Source organism: Ascaphus truei, chromosome 3, assembly GCF_040206685.1.
Source record: "Ascaphus truei isolate aAscTru1 chromosome 3, aAscTru1.hap1, whole genome shotgun sequence".
NCBI classification, from domain to species: domain Eukaryota; kingdom Metazoa; phylum Chordata; class Amphibia; order Anura; family Ascaphidae; genus Ascaphus; species Ascaphus truei.
This window is the reverse complement of record NC_134485.1, coordinates 318,463,168-318,483,858: the sequence shown is the minus strand read 5'-3', so window position 1 is coordinate 318,483,858 and position 20,691 is coordinate 318,463,168. Positions and strand designations below refer to the sequence as shown.

Genomic DNA, 20,691 nt, shown 5'->3' with positions numbered 1-20,691 from the left:
AATAGTCCCTATAGTCCTGGCAAACACTTCTGCGTTGGTGGTTTTATAGATGGATGTTGTCTACAGTAAGCCGAGGACCAGGCAGCATATTGAGTAATATTGTACAGTTCTTTGTCAGGAGAGTGAAAGATTTTCAGCCACATGTGAATTGAAAGTTTAAGTTGAATTAAGTAGAAATAAACGTGTTAGTCCTGTTGCGATAGTGAAGAGTAAATGAGTACTTCAGTATTAGGTGATACCTTTTTTATTTGGACTAACAATTGATATTATAAGACAAGCTTTCGAGAGTTCTCCTCTCTTCCTCAGGTCGGCAATACTGATTTACAGAGATTCCAGGAGTTAAACACAGAGGTAAAAAAAAAAACAAGATTACCATCTAAGGCAGAAGATGTGGAGAATTCATGGCAAATGGGATGGTAAACAAACAGAGATCAATAAATGGATGAAAGGGATAGTGAGAAATGTGGATAACATGTAGGACCTTATAGCTATCAGCAGTGAGAAGGCGGTGCATAGTGTTGGAGAAGGGGTTGGAAGGAAAATGAACAAAAAGGTAGGGAGAAAGATTACAAACAATTATTATAGTGTGTAAGAACCCCCATATCAGCATTAAGTCCTCTAGTTTTAGTGTCAAAGAGCACTATCATTTTGTGTTAAAATGTTTACCGTTCTTGAGTGCTTTTAAACATTCCATTGATGATTTAGATTTTTAAATCATTTACGGAATGATCTGGCTGTGAGAAGAGATGTTCCACTGGGGTGCAATATCTTTCTTCTTGGTGTGTTATTGTGTGTCTGTGTAGGTTCATTCTGGTTTGAAGTTTTTCGCTGGTTTCACCATTGTAGCATCCTTGGTCACATTTGCTGCATTCAATCATATATACCACATTCCTGCATGTGCCTGTACGATCCTTCAACACGGAGTGTTCTAGGTTTGTGATTGACTCTGGGATCTTGGCATATATGTTTACAAAGTTTGCAGCGTGGATGTTGCAGGGTCTTGTGTCATTCTCAGCTTCCTTGAATTCCTTATGAGATTTTCTGTTGACTAACTTCTGTTAGAGGTTTGGCGGTTTAGAGGAATGCATGGAGGTTAAGGGAAGATGTATTTTAATGTTTCATCCTTTGTCAGCATGGCTTGCAGATCTTTGATTATTTTTCACATTCCCTCTAGGGCAGGGTTGTATGTAGCAACTAGTGGTATGTGTGTGGTTGTTTTTTATTTTTTTATTTATATATATATATATATATATATATATATATATATATATATATATATATATATATATTGGAGCAGGTGTTTTCGTGGGGCTTTAAGTGCAGTTATGATTGCTGTGGCAATAGTCTTTGGCTTGTATCCCTTTTTTCTTGATTATTCAGTAAGGGTTGTTTGGTGGCTATTTCTGTCTTTAGTGTTAGAGCATATTCGTTGATATCTTATAGCTTGGCTGTGTATGATGGCTTGTTGTGTATTAGTGGGATGGAAGCTGGAGTTATGGAGATAACTACATCTGTGCATGGGTTTCTTGTATTCAGATGTGTGTAGTTTGCCATTCTTCAGTGTTACTGTTGTATCTAGGAAGTTCACTAGGTTTGATGAATACTCTATTTTGAGCTTAATTGATGGGGGGGGGGGAGGGGATGAATTGAAGCACTCATAAAATTGTTTTAGATTTTATTCACCCTCTGTCCATATTAAAAACAGATCATGTATGTATCTGTAATATTTGTAAGGTTTGTGGAGGTGTATGGTTAAGAATTGCCGTTCAGGGGCGCGTGCGTGACGTCAACGCGGATGCACGCAAGCTGAGGAAGCTACGTACACTCCGCTAATATATGTAACCCCTGATCAGTGCATAAATCCCCCCCACGCGGGACATACCGGTGGGGATGCCCCCGAAGAAAGACCCAAAGCCAGGGACCCCAGATCTCTCCCGTTTCAGCCGCGGACAGTCAGCGGCTGGGGAAGGTAAAAAAACAAAGATGGCGCCGCACAGAGCGCTTGGGAGCGGGCATCGGCGGACACATACACACACACAAACAAAGGAGAGAGACAGGCTGTGAGACCAGAGGGGGACAATCCTGAGAGAAGAGCAACTTTAAGAAATTCTGCAGAGAAAAGTACAGCAGGAAAAGAGATTGCTATTGAAGGTGAGAGTAATACTATATGGTTGAGGGAGATACAGTGATTACAAAGCAGGACCTCCAGAATATGCTTAAAGAAATGCAAGCATGTTTTCAGGCAGCCCTGGATAGAGCTGTAAAGGAATTTAAATCAGAAGTCTCTTTATTGGCCAAAAGAACTACGGAGCTGAAAAATAAGATGGACGTATCTTTACAAAACCAGGCAAATACTGACAACGAGGTCCTGCATCTCAACGATGAGATAAGAGCTATGGAGGGATAGAATGGATGATCTGGAGAACAGGGAGCAAAGACAGAACCTACGAATTCGCCATATCCCCGAGTCAGTGTCCACGTAAACCATCCAGCCATACCTTAAGAGACTGTCCTTGTCAATTGACCCCCAGCTACAAGATGGCGATCTTCAGATGGATAGAGCTCACAGAGCCCTGGGCCGGAGATTTGATGACCCAAAAAGAAGCAAAGACGTGGTTCTGAGACTCCTATCAATATGCAACCAAAGAATAGATTATAAAAGTGTGCAGAAACAGAGGCTCAATTGATTTCGAAAATGACTATCAAGATCTTCCAGGATCTCTCCAGGTTGACAATAGATAGGCGAAGAGGGTTACGACTGGTGAGGAAAATTGATAAGTTCTTCTCTAGCCTGGCTAAGAATTTTAAGAAATTGCAACTAGAAGATGTAGAGAAGATCCTTAAATGGACTAAACAGACTTATTAAAATAAGGGAGACAAGGCGGACCGTTTAATGGCAAATAAACTCAGAGGGATCAGGTCTAGAACTTCAATGCTATTAGAATGAAGGCAGGAGAAGTGACTTACAACCCCTCTAGGATAACTGAGGGATTTTCAACATTTTATACGGACCTCTATGACCTACATAACTCAGCTCCAAATGCTAAAATCTCAGACCCGACTCAGTTTGAGGATTATTTTTGAGATTGCAACCTCCTAAAACCGACAGACGACGACCATAAAATTTTAAATGCAAAAATAACCCAGATAGAACTAGCAAGGGCAGTTAGCTCATTGAAGCCGTCAAAGGCGGCTGGCCCAGATGGTTTCTCAAATCTGTACTATAAAAATTTGGTAGGAATTCTAGGACCATGTCTATTGGATTTATTTAACGATTTTCTTAATGGAAAACAAATCCCCCCACAGATGACGAAAGCCAATATAGTGGTGATCCATAAAGAAGGTAAGGACCTTCTATGTTGTGGTAGCTATAAGCCAATCTCATTGCTTAATACGAATCTGAAAAATATAGTAAAATTCTGGCTAACAGGCTGACAATCCTTCCTAGATTAATCCATCATGACAAAGTGGGGTTTGTGATTGAACGCCAGGCATCAGATAATTTTCCTAGTGTTATCAATGTGATTGAACAGATACATAAATCTAAACTGAAAGCAGTATTGTTGAGTCTGGATGTAGAGAAGGCGTTTGACAGGATAAAATGGGATTTTTTTGGATAAAACGTTAGAGGCATTTGGATTTTCAGGTTTTTTTTTTTGCAAGGGATCAACAGACATCAACAGCAATTTTGAAAATTCCAGAGGGGGGGGGGGGGGGGGAGAGGAACCTGATAACAATTAAGAATGGGACTAGACAGGGGTGCCCCGTCTCCCGTCTCCTTTTTGCCTTAACAATCGAACCTCTCGCGGCCACAATCAGAACTTCTCCAAATATACAAGGGATTAAAATAAAAGATGAGTGTTACAAAATATCACTCTTTGTGGTTGATATTATCCTTACAATATCCAACCCTTTGACATCCCTTCCGAAACTGCAATCCACCATCTGTGGGTTTGGGGAGCTATCAGGGTATAAAGTAAATGTAGGATAATCGGAAGCACTAAATTTTACGCTAACGGAAATGGAGGTTGAGGTTCTTAAACGGCACTTTGACAACAAGTGGAAAAAGACTTATTTTAAATATCTGGTGATACGCCTTACTAGAGACTACAACTCACTATATAAATATAACTATCCTGAGCTTTTCTCAAAGATAAAAAAGACCTACAAGCTTGTAACTCTCATTGTATCTCCTGGTTAAGAGAACAAGGGGTTTCTTCCGGGTTTCCAGGGCCAGAGTTTTGAAATCTGGAGACAGAGGGATTCAAGAGACGGGAGATTTAATACAAAAAGATACATTGATGAAGTAATGAGGAAATATGGCCTACCCCTAACTGAGATGTTCAAATATATGCAGATCCAACACTTTGTTCGTCAAAGTTTTTATGAGGAGGCATTCCCCAGATATACACGTTTTGAAGATTTATGTAAAACAAGAAAGTATCAAAAAGGTCTGATTTCATCCCTTTACCAAGGTTTAATCCCCCAAAAGGATACCCGTGCCCATAAATATGTGAATCAGTGGGTTCTGGACTTCCAGACTGAAATAACGAGAGAGGACTGGGAAGATATATGGGGGAATGCGGGTAAAACCTCTATATGCACAGTGACAAAAGAGAATATCTATAACATTTTGTTACGCTGGTATTATACTCCTAAAAGGTAAAAGCAAATGTTTTCGGAGGCTACTGATGCATGTTGGAGAGGATGTGGACAGATAGGGGATCTAGCACATATTTGGTGGTTTTGTCCAGTAATGCAGACATATTGGAAGAAAGTTCTGTGGTTAATAGAAGATGTGACAGGGATTGAGATTCCGGTGGACCCAATTTTAATTATTCTAGCTAAGCCTATAGAAGGTGTGAACCATTATACAGTTAAATTGATTCTGCATATTTTAACGGCGACTAGATGAGCTGTAGCAGCAGCATGGAAGACACTTCCGCCCTCCAGGAGAGACGTCATTAGAAGGGTTAATGATGTCCAATTAATGGAGAGACTCACCTCATTTTGGAATCATACCACAAGGAAGTTTGATAGGGTCTGGGATCCCTGGGATGTCAGATAGGGGGATGACCTCATTGGGAAAGAGGTTTTAGGAGTGAGGAGTGTAGGATATGTTTCTTTTATAAAATGTTGTATGCTATGCAATGTGAAAGTTGATGATTATAAGAATTCTGTAACAAAATGGTTGTTTCTCCCCCCTCCCTTTTTTTTCTGTACCCCCTTCCCATTTATATTTGAAAATCTGGAGGCATTGGGGCTCCTGCTCTCCTCTCTCTGCCGTTACCGTACCCTTCCTATTCATCCCTATCTTACTTTCCCCTCCTTTGAGGCTCACACTGTCCAGATATTCTCTTCTCTCCCTGTCCACGTGGCGGTCATGTATCGCCCACCTACCTGTACTCATCCCCCTTCTGCCTTTCTCTCTCACTTTGAATCCTGTCTCTCTTTCTTTCTCTACTCAGACTCCCCTGTTCTTCTCCTTGGGGACTTTGTAAGAGATGTGTGCAGAGGTATGCAATGGAGACCGTTTAAGGTGAAATTAAAATAAGGCTTTATTGCGCCTGTCCCTTTTAACACAGCAAAACATATGAAAACAACAAACGCCTTGTCCTGTTTAAGGGCTAACTTACTTCCCGAGTCCCTTTCTTCAGGGCTGAAGGGATAATCCCATTACCACCCTTTTCCCCAAAGTCTCAATAGATACCTTAAAGCAGGTAGCCCTTCATGTCAGTCTCTGGTAGGTTCCTGGGTCCCCTGTGTCCTGGAATATAGGTCTTTGGGTGTCTTGATCTCAGCAGAGACTTTCTGCTCAAGACCTCTTTCCTCTTGTCAGCACCCTTGTGTACTGAGGAAAATCTCCTTCCTGTTTCTGGGAACAGGCTTTTTCTAACAAACCTCTAATCAGCAGGTGAAGTTGGTTAACTGCTGGATCCAATTAACCAACACACTGCTGGATTAGTCGCATATTCTGAACAGGGATAAGTTCCCTGTTACAGACTTCAACTGCCACATTGATGACCCCTCTCTCCCTTGGGCTTCCCGCTTTCTCTCTCTAACTTCTTCTTTTAGCCTTCAACAGTGGACTGCAGCCAGCACCCACAAAAATGACCTGGTTTTCTCTAAAAAACTTTTCTCTCTCTGATTTCTCCATTTCCCCCTTTCCTGTCTCTGACCATCACCTCATCTCATTCTCTCTCTCGCTTCTCCCCCTCCATCTACCCTCGATTCTGCAGAAACCTGCGCTCTATTAACCTACCAGCCTTTGATTCCACTTTACGCTCCTCCCTCTCCTCTCTCATTTCTGCTACAGACCCTCACAACTTAATCAGGAACTACAACTCTGCCTTATCCTCCTCTCTTGATCTAGATGCCCCGCTTTCTCGCTGGCGTCCCCTCCCTTCTAACCCTGGTTAAATTCCCACACGCGCATGCTGCGTTCCTCCACTCGTTCCTCTGAATGCCTCTAGAGGAAATCTCACACTCTCGCAGACTTCCTTCACTACAAAATTTAAGCTATCCTGTTTCAACTCTGCCCTCTCTCAAGCTAAACAAACCTACTTTTCTTCATTAATCAACCCACGTTGACTCTTCTCTGTCTTTGACAATCTACTTAAACCACCCTCTGCTGCCTCTTCTTCCTCCATCTCACCTCAGGACTTTGCTGACTATTTTAAGGAAAAGGTGGAACCCATAAATCAGAACATCCCGTTACTCTACAGGGATTCTACATCGATGGTAACTATTGTAGTAGTGTGTTGGATGGTAGTTGTTTGATGTTGTTAATTTTATTGGGGCAATCAGTAGTATCTAGTATGACGCTGTTGGTGTTTGTGTCTAGTGGTTTTAGGATATTCTCCACTAGGCCCGATATTTGTTCAGTGAGTGTGTATGCATACGTTTTATAATTGGTCTGCCAGCGTTTCCTGATTTGTGGATTTGGAGGAGCGTGTAAAAGATACCAACTCCTAGGTTGTTGGGTATTAGTAGCTCCAATTCTGGTTGCAAGTGATTAGGGAATAATTTGATGAGATTCCTGAGTTGCTTTGTAAATTCCTGGGTTGGACCATGGGTCAGTTTCTTGTAGATGTTGTCTGCGAGTTGTCTGTTACCTTCTTCTATGTCTTTATTTGTGTGCATAACCAAACTGCACCTCTTTTATCTGCTGGTTTGATGGTGATGCTGTGGTTGGTTCGCAGATTCCTTGATTGCACATCTCTCTATGGGGGAAAGGTTGTACATTATTTTTTTTCTGCTGTGTTGGTGCTAGTGAGAAAACTCACAATCTGAAGCGCTCTGTGTAGCTATCTAGTTTACCGTTGCATCCTGTTGGTGGTGTGAAATAGGTGTTCCTCTTCTTGTTGTTGTACTCCATCATTTTGGGGGTGTCTTTTGTGGAAATATTCTTTCAGTCGTAATCGCTTTAAGGATTATTTTAAATCAGGGTATAATTGGTTTTGATCCAGTTTGGTGGTGGGACAGAATGCTAGTCTCTCAGAGAGTTTAGAAATTTCAGGTTTTGACAGTTCATAATCAGACAGGTTTATAACTCCCAGGCAAGCTGTGTGTTTTTCTGACTTGACAGCAAGTATCTGTTTTGAAAAGTAATTTCAGGTTTCTAATTCTTAGTTACGGTCATGCTGGTGGTTAATTCTTTTTACAGTGGCAGATTTGATAGTCATTTTGTTAGTATGAAAAGCCATATGGTGTGTCCATGGTCTGCTGTCATACTGACAGAAGCATAGTAGCTTACTCTGTTTCTTCTTGATTAGGTCCCACTGCAGTTTCTCTTTTTCCAGCTGATCTGTATTTGTAAGCCTCTGCATTTTGCAGAGCTTGGAGTATATCAGTTTTAGGGTTTTTATATAGGGTTCTTTCCATATAGTTAATAAATAAGCTTATTCCTGAGTTACTTGCGGGTGCATTTGCAGAGTTCTTCAGCATAATGTGAATTGCGCATTGTTGCAAGTGGGTATTTGATCCTAAGTCCATTTGGAATCAGGTTTCTTCTGTACATTCCGATAGGAAGCAGATATCACTGTTGAGTTGTTTCCTTTGTAATCAGTTTGGTCAGTTGCCTTTTAATGTGGCTATATGTGGTGTCTTCCATCATGAATGAAGTAGGCGTTTAAATTGAAAGACTTGCTAAACGTTTGGGGGCAGTGCATGGTCACCAGTGACTTCATTGCTTTTTGCGGTCTTCAAAAAGTAGGTTAAGGAATCCTCCCACAAATTGTTGAAATGAAATCATTCCTCTCAAATATTCACTCTTTATTACTAAGAGTTGTTGAAACCTGAAGCACGTTGAATGGGGAAATAAGAATGAAAACCCCAGTGTTTTGTAACTACATGACAGCAAATGTGGAGAACATAACCCACATACTCCACTTATTTTGCCATTTGGTGACACTGAAGCAAGATTTCCAGGCAATTAGTGCTAGTGCTTTAAATAAAAAGAATATGGGGAAGAAAATCCATTTGTTGCAAAAAATAAGTTAATTGTGACTTTCAGTTACAGAATGTAGTTTCTGGCGAATCACTTCAGGTTTTATGTTTGCACTAACATCTGTTTCTGTTTTACACATTTCCTTAAACATTTTAACCTAGAATGACCCATATTTTAGCATTCCCCCTTTAAATGTTATGGAAGCAATCAATAATGTTAACTTCTTGTCATTGTTTGTAAGCCTCACAGATACAGCACAACGAGAGTACAGGTAACAGTGAAATCTCCCAGAGGGCGGGGAACATCTGTTACATATATAGTATGCTGCTGGATGCTTTCTTACATTTTTTTAAAATTATTATTTAATTAAAAATATACAATATACTTTGAATGCATTCGATTTTGCGGCCACCACTTTGTTTTCTTTGTGTAGTGCAACTTGATGCCAAAGAGGCTGTGATGAGGTGTGCTAATTAAAGGCACTGACCTTTCAGGAATCAGAAATCATTTCATTAACCCCCTTCCATTTAGTTTGCGGTTAGCTCTCCTATGGAGCTCTGATTGCGAACAGCCTCTTTAAAACTAGCATAAGCCAATGATGTACCATGCATATCATAAGGACCTGCAGGGTGCCACCCTTCAACACATACGCTGAAGGGGTTAATAACCTTAATTTAGCCTACAATGGAAACTACAGAACTATATTGATGTTTTATCAACTTTTGTTCTAGTCAGAAACTCTAAGATCATATTTGCTTATTCTTGGGAAACAGAGTGGATATTTTTTTTTTATCAAGGCCCACTTGGTTACAAAGAAGTAAAATATCATAATATTTATATACCGTTTTGTATAATGAAACTTTAGAAGAGGTGCCACAATTTTTAAGGTTTTTAATTGTTTTTTTGACAAAGAAAATGTAAACCTTGGAAAACACAAGGTGACTTTACAATATAACGACACAAATTGCAGCATTTTTTCATTTGCATACCCTTTGTCCCATCTGTAATGGCTTGAAAAGAGGCCCAGTCACTACTAAAGCCTACTAAACATAACACAACAGAGATGTACTGTATATAGGACTTAATACCTTTAGGCTCAATGTGTTTCCTCCATGTACCAGGCTCTCCAATAAAGCCAATTCACAGTGTGTTACAAACACATTCTCATGGTCATCATTCATTTCTGAGCAAATGTTTTCTGAATCCTGTAAATACTGTGATTTAAGCAGTTGATGTAATGTATCTGCTCCTTAAAAGAGAAAAACAGATTAAGTCGGACACAAAACATGCGATTAATTAAACTGCTCACTGCATACTTCGTTAAAGGATGCCAATAGCACGTGAATATTTAATGACCCTTAAAAGAACTATTTAACAACTAACAATGGATTAAGCCGAAGTATATTTAGAAAAGTCGATTAATAGAATGCAAGAATAAGCAACGGTGTGACAAAAATATTTTTGCTGGTGACATCCTTCTTAAACCACTTAACCTGATATTCAATGAAATTGGTTACATTTCTGACTTCTTGTTTCCTATCATCAAAACGCAAACTCATCTCATTTAAATTTTTCTAAATCTATTCTTCTCCATCACCCACTATCACTCATTATTTTTATAGACTAATTTTCCTTTCCATATCTGCTTTACCTTGTTTATGCTACTGTTTTGTTTTTTTCCCCAATTATTCCATGTTCAATTCAGTTATTCAATCTTAACTAAACCTTGAAACCCAAATCTTTATCTTCTGTGATCGGATGGATGAATATCTCTGGAGTTCTTAAACATACACCGATTTTCTACATTACAAATATCTTCATGTTTGCTTCAGAAAGCTCCCTATAAATAATTGTCAACAGGTACTGAGTAGTGCCGAGACAAGAGCTTTATTAAGTAAATCATTTTCTATAGTACCTGGCTCACTAACATTCACGGTGACCAGGCAAATCCTTTCCTTTTCTTGTTCTTTTAGGGCTATACAAGTGCAACTAACTTTTGTGAACCGCTTGCCATGGAAAATCCGTGATCATCCCACGGTCACTCGCGAGATGGTCCACAGCAGGCTATAATGGCCCATCGGATTAACACAGCGGGGGTCACTCCGTTTTAATGGGACTCGCGCTGTGTGAATCTTACCGGGTTCCACCTGTCTGTAAGAGACGCGCAGTAAGAGAGACTGAAGTAGTCACTCTCCCTGTGTGCCTCTAAAAGGCGATCGCGGGGCTTTTATTTTATTCTAATAACATATTATTGTAGCAGGGAGTCTCCTGAGCTGAATTGCATTGAGTTCAGGTCATTGTTGAGTTCATGGTTTCCCAGCGGCCATGTTTAAATTCTACGTCACAGCGCACGTGATCGAGAGATTTAACCAAAGCAAGCAGATACCGGCACCCCATTGTAACTTCGCAAGCAGGGGGGCCCCGGATCTGAAATCTATGCGGTTCAGCTCCGGAGACCCCCTGCTACAATACTATGTTATCAAAATAAAATAAAAGCAGCTTCATTACCTCAGCAGCTAACCGCTAAGGCAATGAAGGGGTTATGCCAGACTACTTGGTTTATTGGGGATGGAGGGGGTGAGTGAACTGGGTAGTTGCCCAAGGGTGGGTGGTTAGGCAAGACGGGAAGGTTGTGGATGGGGTGCCCTTCATTACCTTAGCGGTAGTAACCGCTATGGTAATGAAAGGGTTATCCCCTCCCACTACCCACCCGAGAGGCCTAACCACCCACCCTGGCGCAAGTACCCCCTTCACCCACCTCCCCTGCCCCAATAAACATATCAATAGTATACATTGAACCACCCCCCACCCCCCTCCCCCCCCCCCAATGCATACAGTACAGTAATGGGCAAAATTCCTATTATCCATATCTGGATAATAGCTCATTTGCCCATTAAAAAATAAAACATAACCAAAACATTACCCAGCCAGCATATAGTAAATTAAAGTTCTACTTACCTCTGCCAGGATGAAGGCCGTCCGCATTCTCCTCGTCTTCCTCTACAGTGGGCACCAATAGTAAAATACAAAAACTAGCTACTGGCCACTAACCCCTTAATCACCTCAGCGGTTATAAACCACTATGGTAATTAAGGGGTTATCCCTCATCCCGCTACACACCCGGGAGGCCTAACAAGCGTACCCGAGGCAACTACCCCCACCTCTAGGGTTGCCAGGTGGCGTCTCAAAAAATACTGGACAAAACGATGAAAAATGCGGCACACTCGAAAAGCCGGTAGGGAGGTATGTTATTTATAAATTCTCAGACCGATGTGAATTTTTTTTCTAAATTTCACTCCAAGTTTGTACCATTTGATATTCTATTTCGTAAAAAAAATCTGGGGAGGGGTTTGGGGACTGAGTGCCCTCCCAGCATTTTATACGAAATAGAATACGAAATAGTGCAAATTGGTGCATTCGTGGAGTGCCATAAGGCTTTATAATTACTATACATGCTGAGTTAATTCAAAAGAACTATTCATCCCAAGAGCAGTACAAAAGGACACAGGGTCATCCCTTAAGGTTGGAGGAAAGGAGATTTCATCAGCAACAAAGGATAGGGTTCTTTACAGTAAGGACAGTTAAAGTGTGGAATTCATTACCCATGGATACTGTGATGGCAGATACAATAGATTTGTTAAAAAAAAAAAGATTGGACATCTTTTTAGAAAGGAAAGGTATACAGGGATATACCAAATAAATAAACGTGGGAAGGATGTTGATAAAGGGAGCCATCTGATTGCCAATTCATGGAGTCAGGAAGGAATTCATTTTTCCACTTATGAGATATCATTGGATGATATGTTACTGGGGTTTGTGTTTGCCTTCCTCGGGATCAATATACTGTAAGAACGGATATAGGATAAAGTATCTGTCGTCTAAATTTAGCATAGGTTGAACTTGATGGAAGCTTTTTTCAACCTCATCTACTATGTAGATGTAGCCAGGTAGCCAGGTCCCCTCTGGCTTCCTCGGGTCCACGCCCTCTCTCCCCTTACCTCCGCTGCTGCAGGGTGGTTGCGTGTGGCGGCGGGCTCGCCAGTGGCCCCTCTGCAGGGCGCCGCTGTTGGATTGGTGTATACGCATGCGCGGAGGCTCATGCATGCGCAGGGAGTGTGTGGTGGCCATTGAAGGGTTGCGCATTTCTATTGGAGTGAGCGCACGCGGCGGCCCATAGACATAGGTTCCGCGGGGAATATAAGCCCCATAGTGCTTAGGGGCAGGAGTACCACATGACGCCAGGGAGCCAATCGCGCGGCTAGGTCTCCTGCAGGAGGAGAAACTATTTCGCGAGCTGGAAGAGGACATGGGTAGGAGGTATGTGAGCAGGGGTCTGTAACCCTCTGCTCTAGACCAGATTCCCCCTAGGCCCCGACTCCACCATTTAGTTTGTGGCTGCTACAGGGACAGGCCCTTAGGTAGGGACCCTGCCCCACTAGCTAGTAAATATATCAGGGACACAGCTGCAAACTGCGAAGACTTGATAAATTGATCTGGGACCAGATCATTCCTGCTGACAAAGACTGTCATCAAGATGGGACACTTCAGCGGGATACAACCCCACGCTGAGGCGGACTCGTCGCAGAGGCTATCGTTGGATCGGTGAATCCGTTGTCTGTTCAGTCGGCACGCCCGGGTGCTGGAGCACCCGGCAGGTACCTTACAGAAAGTGCACCAACTATACTACACTCCATTTAGTGGGCCGCACGGTCACACACATTGGGGTGGGTGTGAGACCTTGTGGGACTGGGATTTTCTGGACACGGTGTGGGTTACACGGTGGTGGGGTACAGCCTTGTGAGGCGTGTGGGTAGTTGTATCTTTAGTCACATAGAGTTATAAGACATAGAGTATAAGATATGTTACAGTAAAGGTCTTTCTATTTTACATTGTGTGTGTTCATTGTTTGGGTCCTGTGAGGGGCTCCTCCCACTACATTGGGATCCCTCTCAGGTGGAGGCGCTGCACCAAAGTTATAAGTATGTCACCCCAGGCTCCCCGTGGTGGAGGCTTAAGCCCCTATGAGCCAACAGGTAAAGGGCAGCACCAGTAGCCATCTTGTTTAGGGGGAAACAGGGCTACATAACTACAGGCATACCCCGGTTTAAGTACACTCACTTTAAGTACACTCGCGAGTAAGTACATCTCGCTCAATAGGCAAACGGCAGCACACGCATGCGCCAGTCAGCACGTCCTGAACAGCAATACCGGCTCCCTACCTGTAACGAAGGTGTGCGCAAGCGGGGAGACTATAGAGCCTGTTACAAATGCCTTATTTACATCAGTTCTGCACGTATATGACGATTGCAGTACAGTACATGCATCGATAAGTGGAGAAAAGGTGGTGCTTCACTTTAAGTACATTTTCGCTTTACATACATGCTCCGGTCCCATTGCGTACGTTAATGTGGGGTATGCCTGTATCTAATTTGCCAAACAACTGTGAATTCCATATATGTTCCACACAATTTTTTCAGTTTGCAAGAGCAATTGTTTGAAGAAAATTGGTATAAAGAGGAGGTTTCAGGAATCCTCTCCTGCAATAAATATGGAAAAAATATAAGTATAAATGTACCTGCATTTGTGAGGTTTTCCTTTCCTCCTTCCTTTGACATTTCTTTCTGTTGTTCTGCTAAGGAAAAAAGTATAATGCAAGAACATGTTCATTTCATTTGGAAGGATTATTAAACTTTATTATTTAAAAAAAACAAACAAAAAAAAAAAAACACTTTACAGAGAACAATACTGGTATAACAGACTCGCCTCTGACCTTCCGTATCTCTCCATCCCTGACCACGGCACACGAACAACAACTATTCTACTGGCTCCAACCCCTTGACCGCGGCACCCGGCTACCGACTACTCTCCTGGCTCCTACCTCAGACCTTGGCAAGTATCAAGACCATTCTACTCTCTCCAACCCTGACCCAGCTAACCTTGACTATGCACTCTCCAGGCGTGCCTCCGCTGCTGTGGGTGGCGTGTTCTATACTCTCCCACCTCAGTACCGGGGTCCCGCCTTGTTCGTGGTGAGTGCAAGCGTTACAGGATGTTGATCGAGGGAGTAATCTGATTGCCAATTCGTGGAGTCAGGAAGGAATTTATTTTTGAGATATCATTGGATGATATTTCACTGGGGTCTGCGTTTGCTTTCCTCTGGATCAATATACTGTAAGTACGCACATAGTATCTGTCGTCTAAATTTAGCATAGGTTGAACTTGATGGAAGCATGTCTTTTTTCAACCTCATCTACTATGTAACTATCTAATTTGTCAAACAACTGTGAATTCCATATATGTTCCTCACAATTTTTTCAGTTTGCAAGAGCAATTGTTTGAAGAAAATTGGTATAAAGAGGAGGTTTCAGGAATCCTCTCCTGCCATAAATATGGAAACAATATAAGAATAAATGTACCTGCATGTGTGAGGTTTTCCTTTCCTCCTTCCTTTGACATTCTTTTCTGCTGCTCTGCTAAGGAAAAAACAAAGTACAATGCAAGAACATGTTCATTTCATTTGGAAGGATTATTAAACTTTATTATTTAAAAAAAAAAAAAATCACTTTACAGAGAACAATACTGATATAACAGCTATCAGGCCCTTATTGAAGTGAAACTTCTTTAGGGGCACCTAGTCATGATGGGACAAAACTGGAGAGATGGAGATGAAATGTGAAACGGAAGCGACGTCACCGTCCCGCTGTCACGCCGCTCCCAACGGCCGCCGTTCCCCCCACACGCCCGCACGCTCCCCTCCCTCACCCCCGGCCGCTCCAGCACATGCGTGTCGCGCTCGTCCGCTCCAGCATGTGACACGCGCGCCCGCTCCAGGGCTCCAAATGCGCGCGCTCCCTCCCCTCCGAACCGGCTTCAGAAGTTGACGCGCTGCAGCGCTCCCCTCCGAGGCGGCTCCAGCTGAAGCTGCCGTGCTTCCCTCCCCACCCCCATCCCCCCGCCACCATCGCCTCTGTGCCGCGATCTGGTAGGAATGGGGACGGGGGGCGGGGGGACTGCTGAAAGGGGGTGGGTGGGAGGACAAGAGTGCTGGGGGCAGGACAAGGGTGCTGGGGGCAGGACAAGGGTGCTGGGGGCAGGACAAGGGTGCTGGGGGCAGAACAAGGGTGCTGGGGGCAGAACAAGGGTGCTGGGGGGAGTCAGGAGAGAGGGGGCAGGACACAGACAGAGAGACATACACATCACACACAGAGAGACACACATACATTGACAGACACACACACATTGACTGACACACGCACGCACACTCTGACACACGCACACTGACTGACACACGCACACTGACTGACACACACACACCCCAGTGATGTGCCGAACACCGCCCCTGAATGATGTGCCTATTGCCCCGTAAGCTCCCCCACCCGCTCAACATCCATGATGCCGGTACTGCTGCCACTGCACTGCTGCTAATAAACATGACCCCACCAATCAAATTTACTCATGCTCTAGTCTAAGCAGTAATAATATTATTGTTACTTTATATGTTGCTGACAACACACAAAGAAGTTTCACTTACTACACACAGCTTTTTTTTATTCAATATACTGTGAAGATATCTTACAAGTCCGAGAGAAGAGATAAGCTATATTCAAATGAATGGGGCTAAAATGTTGTCCAACACAGGGAAGACATCTTCAGAACACGGTGAATAAAGGTCATTGATGTATGTGCATATAACAATTAGATTTACCATGCAGTTTTATATTCATTACCAAACTATAACATCTCATATTGAAATTATCGGACATCATAAAATATTTTTATCATTTGCATCATAAGAAAGAAAACGTAATTGTGAAAGCAAATGTCATTACTACGCGTAACACTCATTAGCAAAAATATATCAAATACTCAATATATACTCCTGAGCACATTCATTCACGTGCCTCAGGCATGTTCACAAACCTGCCTTTCCCCATTATCTCTTAGCATCTAATGTTTCCACTGTAGCCAGGGATTCTGGGTAATGACATGCAAATCAGCAGTCACCGTGTGTCACTTTTTGCTTCTTATACATTTTAACATGGAACCCAGTAATAAGCACACTAATTTGTTTGGCATCTAACACAATCCTGCAAAATACAGCATTTGTGAAGCATTAACATGAATCAGATGGAGAACACACACAGTGAAAGACACTACAGAGGATATTTACTAAGCATTACTCTTTCATACAACACCATTCCGCACAGGAAGAAACCTTACCTGGGCCATCGGGTGCCTTCTGGAGCTGGAAAGTGTCTTATGAAATAGAACCACTTAATAAACATGCACCTACACTATGTGTTCTTATAGCTGATATGGGTTAATACTTAGAAATGTTAAATAAAAACCAGAGTATAAACACTATTACTGCCAATGTCCATGTTGCATTTCTGCTTAAGTGATTACAGGCCTGGTTCATAGATAGTTATACACACACACATTTTTATATTGTATACACACACACACGTGTATATTTATGAATACATGTCGGCATATGTATATTTTGATTTATATATCGCTCATAATGCACTCAGAGCTTTGCAAAAGAGACAATACAATACATAGAATTATAATATAAGAGCAGACACACTTACCAGAACACCTTCCTCTGTACGTTCTGTACATTCTTTCTACTTACCAATTAGATTGTAAGCTCTCGGAAGCAGGGACTCATTTTCCTAAATGTCACTTTTATGTCTGAATATACATATATAATTCCGAAGTGTCCGTCTGTCTCTTGCCCTCTACCTCCTGCAGCATTTTTGCTACTAAGTGATGTTTATATATCCATGGATAGTTTTTCGCAACAACATTTTAGCAAAATTGATGATTTTTGTAATTGTTAAGACTGTCCCTCAAATTTTAACAAAGCAGTTTTAGTCCCCACATGCTTACAATTTAGGACGGGTACCTAATCGCTATGGAATTCAACAAACTACAGGCTGTCTTCTGAATTTCATGTCCCTTGTGTTCCATGTTAGGCATGTTCGTGGGCAGTGATAATTTATCGATTATAAATGATAATACAAATGATTTAGATTATTTGTGACAGATATGATGAGGTTGTACAAACCTGCTAACAATGCCAATTACAACTGCTTGGGGAAAAAAAGACAAGATATTTAGCAGATAGGAAAATATTCAGCTACTACATGGGACCTAGAGCAAAGATTACCAAGGATAAGCTGCTGCTGCAGTGGAACTCTTCTTGACATCTCAGGGATGTTACTGGTTGATAACACCACAGTGTGGACCTTGCTTTGCTTTTTTCTCTGCAGCCCAGTAACAAGCCGATCCATGTTACTGTATTGTTGGCGAGACAAAATTGGCTTGTTTAATATTTCTGTTACACACTTTGGGTGATCAGCTGATTGGGCAATTATATCACTCAAGGTAAATTCTGGTGGTGGAGGCTGGTAGCGAGGATCATTAACAAGAGGCAGAACAGTCACTGGTAGCTTCCTGTGGTGTGTAGGCGATGGAAAGTCTGCTGGGCCACTGTGCATTGTAGAGTCTCTTTCTTTTGTTTGGTCCAAGACAGAGTATTTGTATTTTGTCTGGACATGCCTCAGTGGGTCTGGATTTTTAAAATTCAAAGGAAAGTCAGCACTGTTTAATGGGCTTGCAGCTGGTGTAGCAGCTAGCTGATCAAGGATCCATTCTGACAAAACAAAAACAGAGAGCTATGTAGTTCAGCTATAAAAATAACCACGTACTGTACATGTTCTTATCAAAAGCTCAGAATAAGTAACACATAATCTTACAAGACAACCTGCTTTTTTTAATTGCTTCCCACACACATCTGTAGAAATGTGGAGAGGATGTACACCTTGTGCATAACTAGCTTCTGGGTGCTCATTCAGAGCAGCTACTGCAGCTGCCAAATACTGTACTCTGCCACAAGAGCAAGATTTGTGTGCCATTCTCTTGTGGCATAGTTAATACACGTAAACACTGTGTGTCCCAATGGAATGACAAAATATTATTTTCTTTTTTTTCCCCGGTGATCATATCTTATTGTGCATGCATTTTTTCCCAATATCCTCCAGTACACTTTCCCAAAAACTTGCAAAGGAAATGTTCACCAAAAATCATAGCAGACATTCTTCCAGACCTTTTAGAAGGATTTTCGAAAACAGTTGGAAATATTCCAGTTTATGATGACTGTCACGGGAGACCAGACAATTACACAGGGATCGAAACACCATAGAACAAGGGAGTTAAATAAGAGAGGTTTATTTGTTCTGGAGCCAACAGGAGCAACATAATGCACAAATACAGGCTCAACTCATCAATACAGGGGGGTTCATAGCTCCACGATCCGTACATCTCAGAATATCCCAGTGACTCGGCATTATAGCCTCTCGGTTCGTATTTAAGTAATAATCCCCTTAAAACAGGACATTACTGGCCAATAATGCCCTGGCTGGGTTAAAGTCCCTCGGCTTCGCTTCAGGCCTTCAACTCTTCCAGCTAGGCCATTATTGGCTAGCAATGCCCTGTTCTGAGGGGATTATAATGATTATAGGTTTTTTTATTTTATTTAATTTTTCAAAAAAAAAGGTAGACACTTTTGTAGTCACATTGATTTTTATCAGCATGATTGTCTACATTCTCATGCTTTTACTGCACGTGTTTATTAAAATGACATTTTACAAAACAAGTAGTGATGTGGAACTGTGATCCAGCAACTTGTGGCTGGCTGGGGATCGAGTCTGTCTATGTGGGGTCTTCCACTCTGGCGGCAGAACTGTGGAGCCCCGCGGAGGGGGAGAGCCCCACGGGAAGATTTAAGCTTGGGGCGATGAGGTGCACATGGGACATTTGGTCCAAAAGCAAAAAGAGATACTCCCTTTCCACCCACCCCTCTAGCCTGGCCCCGATTGTCCATAATCCTAGGTTCCCACCGGGATGTTCCCCGAAATACGTGGAAAAACTCAGAAACATGGACATGGTGGCAGCAAAAGATCTTATAAAAGAAGGAGAGATCCTCTCATATCAGGAACTAAAACAAAAACCCCAGACAGAACATCCCAATTTGTAGTTATTTACAGATCCGACACTTTCTCCAAAAGATCTCTCAGAACGCTAAATTCTCTACCCTATCAAATTTGAAAAACTATGTATGGAGGGCCTCTGCAGAGGTGGTTTGATCTCCGAAATATACACGGGGATAGCATCTCACGCAACGTCCCAACCCCACAATTATACGCGGAAATGGGCTGAAGACCTAAATATAGAAATAGATAATGACGACTGGAGGGATATCTGGGAATCGGCATCTAAAACGTCAATTTGTACAGTAACTAAAGAAAACATATATAAAATTTTATTTCAATAGTACTTAGCCCCGTGTAGGCTGAGCCAGATCTTCCCAGGAATACCAGATCTTTGCTGGAGAGGATGTGGTATGAGAGGGGACATGGTTCACATCTAGTGGGATTGTCCACGAATACAGAAATTTTGGACCATGATCCAAAGCTTGATATTTGAAAACACGGATCTGAGGATACCTATAGAGCCGCTGATATATCTACTAGCCAAACCAATAGAGGAAATACAAACTCCGGTAAGCAAACTTATTTCATTTATACTCACAGTGGCTCGCTGCTCTATAGCAGCTGCGTGGAAAGACATAAATCCCCCATCTAGACGTACAGTCATCCTAAGAGTTAACAAAGTTAAATTAATGGAAAAATTATTAGCCCAATTAAACCACTCCCTTGACAAGTTCGATAAGATATGGGGAAACTGGTCCCTAGATTAAAATCCCTGTTAACCAGGAGAAAGAAATAAGACAACCCACAGAAGACAACCTCTTCTCTATCCCTACCTATTTCATAGGTAATATAAGCACGCACCACAGGATTTGTTCACAGAGCGGTTAATGTGCACACTATGTGTTAGAATTGCTATTCTTTTTGCTATGTTAAAAGACTACGCAAATTTTATATCGAACATCTGTCTGTGATGTGAAGGTTATTGTCTAAAGTGATGTAACTGTGGTATAAAAACAATAAAAAAGATTGAAACAAAAAAAAATGAAATTTTACATACACACAGCCTCCCCTCTATATACACACACTCTGCAGCCCCCTCTATATATACACTCTGCAACCCCCCTGTATATACACAAACACACTCTTCTGCCCCCGTCTGCACTCACAAAACACACACACACACACACACACACACACACACACACACACAGCAGCTCCCTGTAAACCCACACACACCAACAA

The 20,691-nt window shown here is 42.0% G+C and overlaps 1 protein-coding gene across 1 annotated transcript in view; it reads right to left on the bottom strand.

The window, feature by feature from the left end:
• LRRC63 (leucine rich repeat containing 63) overlaps nucleotides 1–20,691 on the bottom strand; it is an 83,624-nt gene that overhangs the window by 36,904 nt on the left and 26,029 nt on the right. Inside the window, exons 4-7 of the mRNA XM_075591141.1 lie at nucleotides 17,625–18,110; nucleotides 14,866–14,922; nucleotides 14,025–14,081; nucleotides 9,538–9,698 (exon numbers count right to left, since the gene is read on the bottom strand). Of these exons, the coding sequence (XP_075447256.1) occupies nucleotides 9,538–9,698; nucleotides 14,025–14,081; nucleotides 14,866–14,922; nucleotides 17,625–18,110 (761 nt within the window). The remainder of the gene's footprint in view (nucleotides 1–9,537; nucleotides 9,699–14,024; nucleotides 14,082–14,865; nucleotides 14,923–17,624; nucleotides 18,111–20,691) is intronic.